Source organism: Trichechus manatus, unplaced genomic scaffold (assembly GCF_000243295.1).
Source record: "Trichechus manatus latirostris isolate Lorelei unplaced genomic scaffold, TriManLat1.0 scaffold00143, whole genome shotgun sequence".
Lineage (NCBI taxonomy): Eukaryota > Metazoa > Chordata > Mammalia > Sirenia > Trichechidae > Trichechus > Trichechus manatus.
Genome location: NW_004444079.1, coordinates 123,109 through 135,872, shown reverse-complemented (window position 1 = coordinate 135,872; position 12,764 = coordinate 123,109). Strand labels below are relative to the sequence as shown.

General features: G+C 42.1%; 1 protein-coding gene across 1 annotated transcript in view; it reads left to right on the top strand.

Moving 5' to 3' along the window:
* Positions 1-7,504: 7,504 nt before the first annotated feature.
* Positions 7,505-12,764, top strand: part of TECTA (tectorin alpha) — an 82,748-nt gene continuing 77,488 nt past the window's right edge. The window contains exons 1-2 of the mRNA XM_004385610.2: positions 7,505-8,207; positions 11,684-11,817. Of these exons, the coding sequence (XP_004385667.1) occupies positions 8,144-8,207; positions 11,684-11,817 (198 nt within the window). The 5' untranslated portion in view covers positions 7,505-8,143. The remainder of the gene's footprint in view (positions 8,208-11,683; positions 11,818-12,764) is intronic.

Genomic DNA, 12,764 nt, shown 5'->3' with positions numbered 1-12,764 from the left:
TGCTATCACAGTATACGGAGAGCAACTAGGTTACACAACGATGTATGTATAAATTTTTGTATTAGAGACTAACTTGAATTGTAAACTTTCACTTAAAGCACAACAATTTAAAAAGAGAGAGAGATTGGCTTAAGACACAACCGAATCTTGTAGATTGAGTCCTGCCTCATTAACATAACTGCCACTAATCCCACCTCATTAACATCAGAGAGGTAGGATTTACAACACATAGGAAAATCACGTCAGATGACAAAATGGTGGACAATCATGGTACTTGACAGATGTTTTTCAGGGACACAATTCAATCCATGACAGAGGGGATGTCCCAGCATGTCCCTGACCACTGGATCCCTAAAAAGTTTACCGAACTGTCAGGTCCCCAAATCTTTGTAGGATTTGCCTACCACCTTCTGGAGCACATGTGTCTTTTGAAGGCCTCCAGCGTGCTAGCCATCTCTTGCTTATCCTGCCCAGTCAGCATGACATCATCGATGTAATGAATCAATGTGATGTTCTGTGGGATGTCCAGATGGTCCAGATTTCTTTGCATTATATTACAAAATATGGTGGGAGAGTTATCATAGCCCTGGGGCAAAACTATAAATACATATTACTGTCTATTTCGTGTGAATGTGGACTATTTCTGAAGCTTCTTCTTGATTCACATAGAAATGAAATAAATTTGCCAAATGAGTGGCAACGTGTAATGTACCTGAAGCTGTTAGTCTGCTGTAGTAAAGATACCACATCAGCACAGTAGCTGAAATTGAGGTTACTACCTAGTTCATAGTCCAGCACCCATCTTGACCAGTTAAATGGACACATGATAGAGATCATCACTCCTGCTCTTTAAGACTAGCACTGATGTTCACCATCCTTCCCTCACCCCAGGTGCAAAACTCTTTTTGATTTACTACATTGGCTGGTAGTAAAAAGACAAGAAAGAATGAAAAGACCAAAATGGATGTGAGAAGAGACTCTGAAACTTGTTCCTGGATGTAAAGTAGCTAAAGCAAATGGAAGACATGATGACATAAAAAAGATGAACAGAAGATTTCAAAGTGTGGCTCAAGAAGGTAAAATAAAGTATTATAACGAAATGCTCAAAAACCTGGAGTTAGAAAACCAAAAGGGAAGAACACACTTGGCATTTCTCAAGCTGAAGGAAATGAATAAAAAATTCAAGCCTTGAGTTGAAATACTGAAGGATTCTATGGGCAAAACTTGAATGATGCATAAAGAATCAAAAGAAGGTGGAAGGAATACAGAGTCACTATACCAAAAACAACTAGTTGACGTTCTACCATTTCAGGAGGTAGCATATAATCAAGAACCGATGGTACTCAAGAAAGAAGACCAAGCTGCACTGAAGTCATTGGATAAAAACAAGGCTCTAGGAATTGGCAGAATACTAATTGAGATGCTTTAACAAATGGATGTAATGTTGGAAGCACTAACTCGTCTATGCCAAGAAATTTGGAAGACAGCTACCCGGCCAACCGACTGGAAAAGATTTGTATTTGTACCCATTCCAAAAAAAGGTGATCCAATGGAATGCAGAAAAATTACCAAACAATATTATTAATATCACATGCAAGCAAAATTTTGCTGAAGATAATCAAAAAACAGCTGAAGATGTACATCGACAGGGAATTGCCAGAAATTCAAGCTGGATTCAGAAGAGGAGATGAAATGAGGGATATTATTGCTTATGTCAGATGGGTCTTGTCTGAAAATAGAGAATACAAGAAAGATGTTTACCTGTATTTTATTGACTATGCAAAGGCATTCAACTGTGTGGATCATAATAAATTATGGATAACATTGAGAAGAATGAGAATTCAGAACAGTTAACTGTGCTCATTTGGAACCTGTACATAGACCAAAGGCAGTTGTTTGAACAGAACATGGGGATACTGTGTGGGTTAAACTTGGAAAAGGTGTGGGTCAGGGTTGTATCCTTTCACCATACTTATTCAATCTGTATGCTTAGGAAATATTCTGCAAAGCTGGACTATATGAAGAAGAACAGGGCATCAGTATTGGAGGAAGACTCATTAGCAACCTGCCTTATGCAGATGACACAACCTTGCTTGCTGAAAGCGAAGAGGGCTTGAAGCACTTACTTATGAAGATCAAAGACTACAGCCTTCAGTATGGATTCACCTCAAAGTAAAGAAAACAAAAATCCTCACAACTGGATCAATAAGCAACATCATGATAAATGGAGAAAATATTGAAGTTGTCAAAGGATTTCATTTTACTTGGGTCAACAATAAATGCCCATGGAAGCAGCAGTCAAAAAATCAAATGACGTTTTGCATTGGGCAAATCTGCTGCAAAAGACCTCTTTAAAGTGTTAAAAAGCAAAGATGTCACTAAGATGTCTAAGGTATGCCTGACCCAACCATGGTCTTTTCAATTGTCTTGTATGCATGTGAAAGCTGGACAATGAATAAGGAAGACCAAAGAAAAATTGATGCATTTGAATTATGATGTTGGCAAAGAATATTGAACATACCGTGGACTGCCAGAAGAACAAACAAATATGTCTTGGAAGAAGTACAGACAGAATGCTCTTTAGAAGTGAGGATAGTGAGAGTTCATCTCGCTTACTTTAACATGCTATCTGCAGGGACCAATCCCTGGAGAAGGATGTCTTGGTTGGTACAGTAGAAGGTTAGTGAAAAAGAGGAAGACCCTCAACAAAATGGATTGATGCAATGGCTGCAGTAACGGGCTCAAACATACCTACTATTGTGAGGATGACACCGGACAAAGCAAAGTTTCGTACTGTTATACATAGGGTCACTATGAGTCTAACTGACTCAATGGCATGTAAAAACAACACCTTGGCTAGAGTGGGGAGAGCAGTTTCAGAGGTTTGCACTTGCCTTCCTTACTATGATAGCTCTTACCCCACAGACCAAGGACCCAATATGCCAAGTATGTCAAATTCCAATTAGGTATTTGGGGCTGGGACAATAAACTTCCAAGTGGATCTGAAGACCCTGACTTTGGCCAGGACTACTTTCATTACTTGGTCCCTATATGTTCTCTCTAGCAGGACCTTTGGGTATCAGTGTTAACTCAGACCCCTTGTCCAACAATCCTCAAAATGTCTAGGTATTCCCAGTCTACAGTCATTTAAGTAAATGGCCATACATCTTTTTAGGGAAGGACTGAGAGAATCTTTACCATACATACCTGCCATGGTGTTGCAGTGCTTCCCTTTGGGAACCTGGCCACCTCTTCAGTCTACAAGTTCCAGATTTGACAACTGTCTCAGATACAGAAACTGAGCAAGGGATCATGACTTTTTATTGGCACAGCTGCCCTCAGCCTCTTGGTCAACCATTCTTGCCCTTTTTATTATATATATTAAGCAATAGCTTTGCAGAATACTCATCTACTTTACCCCTACTGGTGCCATGCTCTTTAACCATCTCCGTTACTCCCTATAGGCTGTGGCTGCCACTCTGACCTTGCTGATCATCATGAGAATTATGGCCACCACCACCCTTTCTGGCAATAGAGTGCTACCACCTGTCCTCTATTGCTTCAAAGGCCTCATCATTCTCAGTGTTATCAGGGAGCCCAGTTCTGTGATGGCTGGCCTGCCATCAGTCCTGGCCTGCAGGGGAGAGCCACCACTGAACTTCTCAGTGATGCTGATACTCTAATTCCTGTTGGCCTTTGTGAATGATGTATCCTCTGGGCTTCCCATGGAACACGATCCTCTGGTGCATCTTCTTTACTCATGTAATATATCTAGTCCACCATGTTCACTTCCCTGAGTACTTTAATCCCATATTCTACCTTCTGCCATGGTAATTCAGACATTTCAACCTCACTCAGTGTGGGCCAGTACTTCTTCCAGGCTTCTGGGAGCTGCCCTAGTAGCAAGTATGTACCATCCCCTGGGGTCTTTGCCACAATATTAAAGCTTATCTCCCTAGAGACTGGCCCCAAGTCAGTAATCTCCCTTATTTTGTGTTATAGCCTCACATCCTTGATTGAGCCCAATCAGAGTCTAATCCTGTGGGTAATCCCTCTTCTCTCGTCCTGTGCCAGTACATGCTGGGTAGGTCTTGCAGCTCCTGTAGGGTATATATAGTCCCTCTCCTCTTTTATTAGGCTCAGTATGTCCCTGGCTGGGTTGTGTTGCAATCTAATGCTGATTATAAACCTAGCAGTGAAAGAAGAGGTGGGAGGCAGCTTCTGAGGGGAGCAGCTATTGCCACAAGGGGGAAAGCCCTCTCTATTTTCTTCCTGCTCTATGAAAAATTTTAGCTTTTAATGGTGTGGAGTGGGGCATGTCTGAAGACTCAGAAGGTTTAAGAAGTCTGGGGAGTCAAAATCTTAGAGGGCATTGACCAAGATACCACCATCCATGTGTCAGAGTCCTTGGTTTTCCCCACTGGTCCCTGATTTTGGCATAGCAAAGTTGCCTTAGTTGAGCACCTGACAAAGTCAGTCAGCTTGATAGGGCTCTCCAGAGCAAAAATTGCCCATTAGAGGAGTCCTGCTTTGGGTGGAGATTGCTAGGCCATCTTGCTCAGTCACTTGGCTGGGGCTGCCCAAAGAAGAGTGTGACCTTGGCTCAGACGCTGAGGCTGCTTCTGAAGAAGATGACAGCTGGAGACTGTGAGCCAACTGTCCGTCTCACATTTGCCTTGAAGGGAGTCTGAGTGGTGCATCTCCGTGTCTGCCACCACTAGTAATTGTACCCCTTCAAACTAGCTCTGATTTTTTTATCTCTGTCACAGAAAGCGTATAAGAAGAATAAAAAACATTCAGCCTATAAAGCCCATTCTACTTGTTTTTAGGAAATTATATTTTTGTTCTGTTTGAGGAGGTAATGTCTTTCCTTCTGCCTAAAAAGCAGCGTCAATCTATACTATCTTCATAAAGCACAGATAGATTACTAGCTCCAGGCTACCTCCTACGCACCCCTGGTCTAAATCTTGCCGGTAACCTTTGCTCACCTTGCACCTTTAACAAAATAAACCCTCCCACCAGCAAACAGGAAGCGAGACTTGTGTCATTTGCCCATCTGTGATCACTGTGTTTGCACCCAGAACATACTCATTGACCGACTTCACAGTCCAGTGAGTGATAAGCTGGACCAGTCCCTCCTCCAGCACCTTGCCTGCCCACACATTCATGTTTGCAGCCATCTTGTGAATCTAGTTATGCCCAGATGGCATTTACCTCAGGAGTAGTCCAGCCTCAAGAAGGATACATTGTTTAATATGGCTCTAAGGGCTGAGATATAAATATTCTTGAATGCATGAAGAGTGAAGATCAAAGCAATTACTATGCCACTAGTAATTTTTTTACAGTGGAACGAACTATTTTGCTTCAAGACTTTTAGGTTGAGTGCTGGACTAAAACCTTAATAAAGACTGGGCAAAGAGAATGCTTCTCTGGGTGAGACATGGATTTGAGTTTAATTTTATTTTCAATAGGCACCCAGATCTAGATTCTCTGTTATGTGAACATGTGCCTCTTGGTGGAAAGTAGTCACCTGACACCTCTGAACAGGTATACGTGGAGGATTCACAGTAGAAGTGAGAGTAAATGTAACATGCAAAAAAAAATCTACTGAATTATCACAGGTGTTTCAAGGGAATGAAAATCCTGAGCAACATAGGCTAAAAAATTAATTCCACAACACTCTTGTCTCTCTTCAAAAATAGACAACTTGTTCTAAATTGGAATTAACTTTTTTTTTGTATAGTCAGCTCTTAAAGCCTGGTCAGAGAAAGATTTGGAGTAATTTTTAAATTCCCATTGATTTACAGAGGAGTTTGTTTTGTTTTGTTTTGTTTCTCTCTGCTGCATTCAAATGACTTCTTATTAAATGGATTTCCTTCTAAACATCTTGAAAAGGAAATTTAGCTTATATGCCTTCACCAATTTTTCTCTTTCCACATCCACCAGCTGCCTAGGAGCATGGGACATAACAGATTTTACCTTATTCCCAATGCCTTTTAAATGATTTACTTACTGCAAGCTTTAGTCAAGGTGGCTCTTTTTCCCCCTCGCACTCTGAGGACCCTCCCTGGGCACGCGGGGAAGTTTGCAGATCAAGGGTTGGTTTGTCCCTGATGAAAGCATCGCCTTGGACTGGCTGCCTCCCTTGGTTTTGCCTGGAAGGTGCCCTGGCCTCTCGTGTGCACAGCGGTGGATCGGAGAGAGAGGGGAAGAAATAAACCTTAGAAAAGTTTGGGGAAGTTTCTTTAAATACTTCATGCATACCTGTGAAAAAAGAGAGTGAAGCCTATCTGTGGCAACTGTTCAAAACCAGAGAAACAAAAAAAGACTTGAGTAGAAAACCAGCTTCATTTAAATGTTGGAGGCAGCAGCTTTGTTTGGAGTTTTAATCCCATGTGGGGGGGATGCTAATTCTGTAACATTAGACAGTTGCCTTTTTGGGGGAACAAAGGTAGAAGGGGGGTTTTCTTTTGTGTTTTTCAGTGCAAAGTGATTCTGATCAGACAGGACCAAGGTTTCAGCTCCACGTACCTGACATTTCCATCTGAATCTACTTTTTTTTCCTAAGGTGGAAAAAAAGGGTCTAGTTTTTCAGGAAAAGAACCTCTCTCCGCAATCCTGAAACTGATCTTTAGATTTACTTTTTCCTTAATCAATAGAAAAAAACTTGATTGCAACTCAACACTTAGCTGACTCTAGCGCAGAACTAACTGAAATTTTGGTTTTAAGAGTAGGGGATTCAGACATCATTTCAGGAATCAGAAATAATTGGCAGCAAGTGGGGGAGAACTGACATGAATTCTTGTTTTACCTAATTTTTGCCTGGTTTACCAAGATTTTGCTTAACATTTCTGACTCAATTCCTCCCGTCTCTACAGAACAGGTTAGTGACATTTTTCGTAAATACAAATATTTAAATGCATCCTCCTTACTGCTGTCTGAACTGTTTCCCTGGGGCTCAAGACTTAAAAGAGTGTGGCATCTCCCTTTGCGAAAGCCGTGTGTGATCTCTGCTAAAGCCTTAGTACTGTTTTCAGCAAAACGGACTAATATTTAACATGTGCTTGAAATTTCAATGCGTGTGCTTGAAAACTGAAACTCATGATAAAACTCTCACAGGGTGAACTCACTGCTCTTCCATGAAAGTTTGGCGAAAGAATTGTGATAACTTCAAATAACAGGAGGGTTTTCATTCTTAAAAATGCTGCCAGGAGCTAACTTCATGGTTGAACCACGCACTTTGAACCATGCCCTTTGGTTCTTATACAGCTGTATGTATAATTTAGATCTTACATATTTTGCTCCTCTGCTCTAAGGAGTCGAACTGTCCCTGCCCCAACAGATGGTCAAGCAGCCTGTTCAACTGAATGCAAACCAAGATGAACACAAGAGGGTTTCAGTTCGAATGTCGATTCATTTTGGGGTTGTTTCTCCTTTAATTAATTTGCTGGGACTAATTACTTTCTTGCGCACTGGATTCTATTTTTATTGTAATTCCAGCGAGCAATTCTGGTGTGTGATTTTTATTACCAATGTTTCTATCATTCATTTCACTGTGAAAAGACAGTGGACAAGGTCTTACACCACCCGTGAACCTGGTCAGGACTTCAAAACAATGGATTGGCTCCAGATTATAGGGAAGACAAGGACAAAGAAATCCGCCTACTAGCAGAAACACATTGCGTTTTAATCAACTTTTCTTTAACCCTGATGGAAAGCTGTTGTGAAAATTAGGAGAGGCAGGTCTCTCAGAGGATGTGGCTTCTGTTGTAGAGACCCAACACAGGACTCACATCTGCCAAGTCAGGTCCTAGTTTTCAGTGCTTTCATAGTTGCGAAATGGATGCCTTTGCTTTACTCTTTGCCGCTCTGGTTGATTATATATAATTACATGACAATTTGAATGATCTCATTACCCTTCCAAACTGGCTTCTTATGGGGTTCTAATCTGTTCACGAAGTGTTGAACTTCAGAGGACCTGCCAGTTTTTGGGGAATTTTCACCTGACTCAGAACTGTTGATGTTACGTGAATTTGCTCTGTGATGGTTGTGATGTGTCTTGGGATTTGCCACCAAACACACCTGGTGTTCTATTTACTCTGGCAAGCTGGGGACTTTTTCTTTTTCTTTTTAAAATTCCAGGATGAATTATTCATCATTACTTAGAATTTGGGTCTCTTTCATCTTCGCACTTGTACGGCACCAAGGTGAGTACTACAGAATTCCATACAGCTCTTGATTAGCATGCTCTTGAATTTATAAAGAGACTTTCGTTGGAACTGTAATTGTAAGGGCAGGTGTACATGTGTCTACAGAGACAACAAAAAAGATGTAAATTAAATTCTGTTGTCAAGGGCAAAATGCATTAACTTTGAATGATGTTCACTTACATTCCCATTTCTCCTTACTTAAGTTTGAATACAATTTGTATATACCAGGTTTTCCTATTTTAATGGAGTAGTTCTCTAAAATAATGCAAATTATTTTCATCGTTAAACGTATATAGGGTAAGTGTGTGTGCACCTCATGCCTGTTAACAGATTCTCAGTAAGGCATTTAACTTGTGGAAGAGAGTTTAACGAATGAACTTGTTTTAGCCACAACTCAGGAAGTTACAAAGGCATTGATGTCGGAGATTTGTGTATCAGTGACCTTTAACATGGCCCAAAATTTTTAACTCCAAGTGAAATAAGGAAATTATTCCCCTCAGTGATTCTTTCTTTTTCTCTGTGTAGCATTGTCCTGGGTAGGTGAAAGGCCACAAACATCTCTTTCTACTGTTTATTGTTTTTATACTTCTCTTGCTTGGGATTTTAGATAAGATGGGACATTCTACATAGATCTTAAACTTTTAAACTTTTATGGCTAATATTCTAAAGCATTTTTCTTTGTTTTGTCTATTTTTTCAGTTCAGCTGGTACATGATTACAAATTTGAGAGGAAGAGATGTATAAGATTCCGACTCATGGCAACCGTATAGGACAGGGTAGAACCGCTTTGTAGGGTTTCCAAGGAGTGGCTGGTGGATTTGAACTGCTGACCTTTTGGGTAGCAGCCGAGCTCTTAACTACTGTGCCACCAGGGCTTCAAGACATGTATAGCCCTAATTTTTCCAGGGTTGGGGAAATTTAAACAGTTGTAGTATGTAAACTGCACGTGTGTGAAACTCCACAATAATGAACGAGCCCAACTGACTTCAAGTTCCTACTCGTGCCTCATCACAAGTACAATTTTATTTGGTGGCAGAAAACATCCAGGAAACATAGTTATGTTGATTGTAAAATCACCAGCCTAAAGCCAGCACGGATAGGGATAGTCTTTCTTTCACTAACTCTAACACTATTGATAGGCCACGCTGTTAACAAGTTATATTTTTATAATAGTAATGGTTTCTGAGGTGGAAATTATACTACCTTTTATTAAGCACCCTTTTTCCCACTCATTTATTCATTGAACGAGCATTTATTGAATATTTACTATACTAGATACCCTTATTATTTGTATTCTTCTAGAATTAATAATATTTAGCTGTCCATTCTTTCCTGTTCAAAACCACAAGCTAATTAGGATCACTCATGAACAGAGGATTCTTGCAAACTTGGCTCACCTTTGGAGCAGAGACAAGTTAGGAGCGGTCTCCATGTTATTTTTTTTTTTTTTTGTCTCCTCCTTAAGGGGTTATGGAGGAGGTTTCCATTTCCTAAGCAGATTGGCAACACTGCCCAAGATACCAATGAATCTTTCCATAAACATGATTACCACTCACTGTGAATGTGAGGCCTTGTTCACATTTGGGCATGACTCTAAAAAAATTCCCCAGGAAGGGTAAATCCTTGACATGTCTTGATCTTTTACTATTAATTTGAAAAAGCTCATCACCGTACAAACAAGTACCTGTGTATAACACAGTGGTAGGGATTATAAAAAGATTTTTAAATTTCTAACTTCCAAGAATTTGGAATAGGTTGCTTTTGTGTTTAAATACAAATGTTAGAAAGTCCTTTCTCACCTAATGATTGTCATATTAAATAAAGAACATTGGCTGAGTGCTCCTGTAATTAAACTCAATACAGCACCTCCTAAACGTTAAAAATTGGTCAGCGTCCAGAACCTTCTGGGGTTTGGAGCACAGTGCTTATACATTAATGAGTGGGCCATTTTCCTCTGCTTTTCTCTGAAGTTAGCCCTTAAAACAGACAGCTCTCCATCCCAGCAGGTTTCCTCCTGTTCTAGAACTAGGGAAGCTGGGCTTTGGCCAGGCACTGCTGTGCCACTCTCTGGTCACCCTGCTTTCTCTTCTCCATGAGCTGTTGTATGCTCCCTAAAAGGCTCCCAAAGGAGCAGCACAGTCCTTGGCCAGGCGCTCACCAGCCTGTCTGCTACATCAGCGCAGAGCAGGGACTTTCCCAAGGAGACCCCTCCCCGCCCCCCGCTGCCCCCCATGAGAACAGGCATTAGCATCTGGAGTGCAGCAAGCAGGTCCCTTAAGAACTGTGACCAGAAGTCCAAAAGAGATTGGGCAGTGCCCCTGAAAACTAATTTTTTTTTTTATGCCCAATTTTCATTCACGAGAACAGAGAAGGTGCCAGCAAAACGTAGATTGTTTCATAGGTGCCCTTTGGACCTGAAAATCAGTAAGGCAGACTCTGGGGAAGTTGTCTAATTTCTCTGTCCAAACCAGGTCATACTTTGCAAGAGTTTGGATGGGAAACTTCTGAGAACCAGCCAGGAGAGTTGGTGAGGCTGTTACAGGAGGGTGCTGTTTGTGTTTGTGTGATGACTTACCTTCTGACCAGGACTATGAGTAAGAGCCCTGTGCCTCCTCTCCAGAGTGTCCTCAAGGGCCAAGCCTCCCCTGGCCCCAGGGGCTCCACCTCTGTCTTTGTAAACAGGAGCTGGGCAGGAAGCCTCCCCCGGCCCCCCCGGGGGGATCCACCTCTGTCTTTGGTTTGGGGCAGGAAGCCTCCCCAGGCCCCAGGGGATCCACCGCTGCCTTTGTAAACTGGAGTAGGGCAGGAAGCCTCCCCAGGCCCCAGGAGATCCACCTCTGTCTTTGTAAACAGGAGTGGGGCAGGAAGCCTTCTCAAAGTGCCAGCGCCCAGTCAAGGTCATTTTCTGGCCGGCTACTATGCACCCTCTCCTCCTACTTTTGTCCCCGTCCCAAGTGTTGTTTATTTCCTTCCGTGATCTGGTATCTTTTCCAATAGTGCAGCAGGAGGGAGGAGACTCCTTTTAGGAAAGGACATGGTGGAAGAATTCTCGAGTGGGAAGGGTGCTCCATAGAAATGGCCATTTTCTCTACCCCTTTCCTTCTGATCCAGCCTCCTAGGCCACAGCTGACTGACAGGCACTTCTCAGCACCCTGAGAACTGTGCGCAGAGGCGATCTCGTGACCTTCCAGCCAGTGTTCGCCCCTGCTCTCCCCAAAATGCGTGGGAGCAGAAAAATGAAGCATGAACTGATTTTTCTTAAGGAGAAATGGCATCACTCTCATCTCCCCTTTGCCAGAGGCAGAAAATAATGTGCTGTGTGGCTTAGGGTTAGGATACATAAAAAGGCAATCTGATTTGCATTTAGTTTTCCAGACTTCCTGACAGAAGCTAGATTTAGAGGTGGGAGGGAAGGAGCTTGCCAAGTGGAAGAGGGAGATGCCACCTATCTAAACCACCATCTCTCTTGACAGCTCAGCCCAGGGAGCTCATGTATCCATTTTGGCAGAATGACACCAAAACCCCCAAAGTAGATGATGGAAGCTCGTCCGAAATTAAGTTGGCCATCCCCGTTTTCTTCTTTGGCATTCCTTACCGAACTGTCTACGTAAGTGGGGGAGCAGCCCAGCTGTTGCTCTGGGGCTCTTTGTTTTGTTTGTCATTAAGAAAAGTATCTTAAATATCCTCTTCCAGGGCTCTAGGAATGGGGGATTTATTGGCAGCCAAGACAAGTTCTGAGATTTCATGAGCCAATACGTTTTATGATTAAAGAAGTCAAAGGTATATTTAATGGCTAATGTTCATAGTAGAGGAGTATACAGGGCAATAAATTGCTTTTGTGGGTGATTAAACATTGAAGTGAAGCAGAGGCCCCAGTGCTATGACATTATCTCTGCTACCCGACAAGATAAAAAGATACAATGAACCACATAATAGGAGCAATATTATTTTTCTTTTCCTTCTGTGGGTGTGAAAAGTTTAGGCATCTGCTGTTCATGGGCTTCCTACCAATTTGGAGCAGAGTTGTGGCCCAGTTGAGGGATAAGCGACTATCACATAAAAGTTGTTTGCTGAATTGGCCATCCTTATGGGGTCTGTAGAAATGCCAGAGGGTCTCATTATCAAACATGTGCTAAGAAATGATACCATTTTCTGTCGAAGGCTTCCTGGGCGTCTGTGTTCTCAAATTATTTGTTTAGATCATTGGATTGGCTGCTCATGAGACTGTTGCATATGAAGAGGATGGTTCAGAGCTACTAAACCTGTTTTCATCTTTGGCCTTAAAGGATCGTGAGAGGCATATGTAGACTATACCCTATCCGATACTACCCTGTGCCCTGTGCTAGAGGAAGAATCAGAACTCTAAGCCCCTCCACCTCTGGCCACCTCCACATCTGGGACCTCTATCTTCCCCAACTTTTGAATTACAGCTCAGGGCTGATCCTATTAGAAAACAGTTCCTCTTCCATTATCTAGGTTCTCTGGGTGGTGCAAATTGTTAACATGCTTGGCTGCTAACCAAAAGTTTGGAGGTTCAAGTCCACCTAGAGGCAC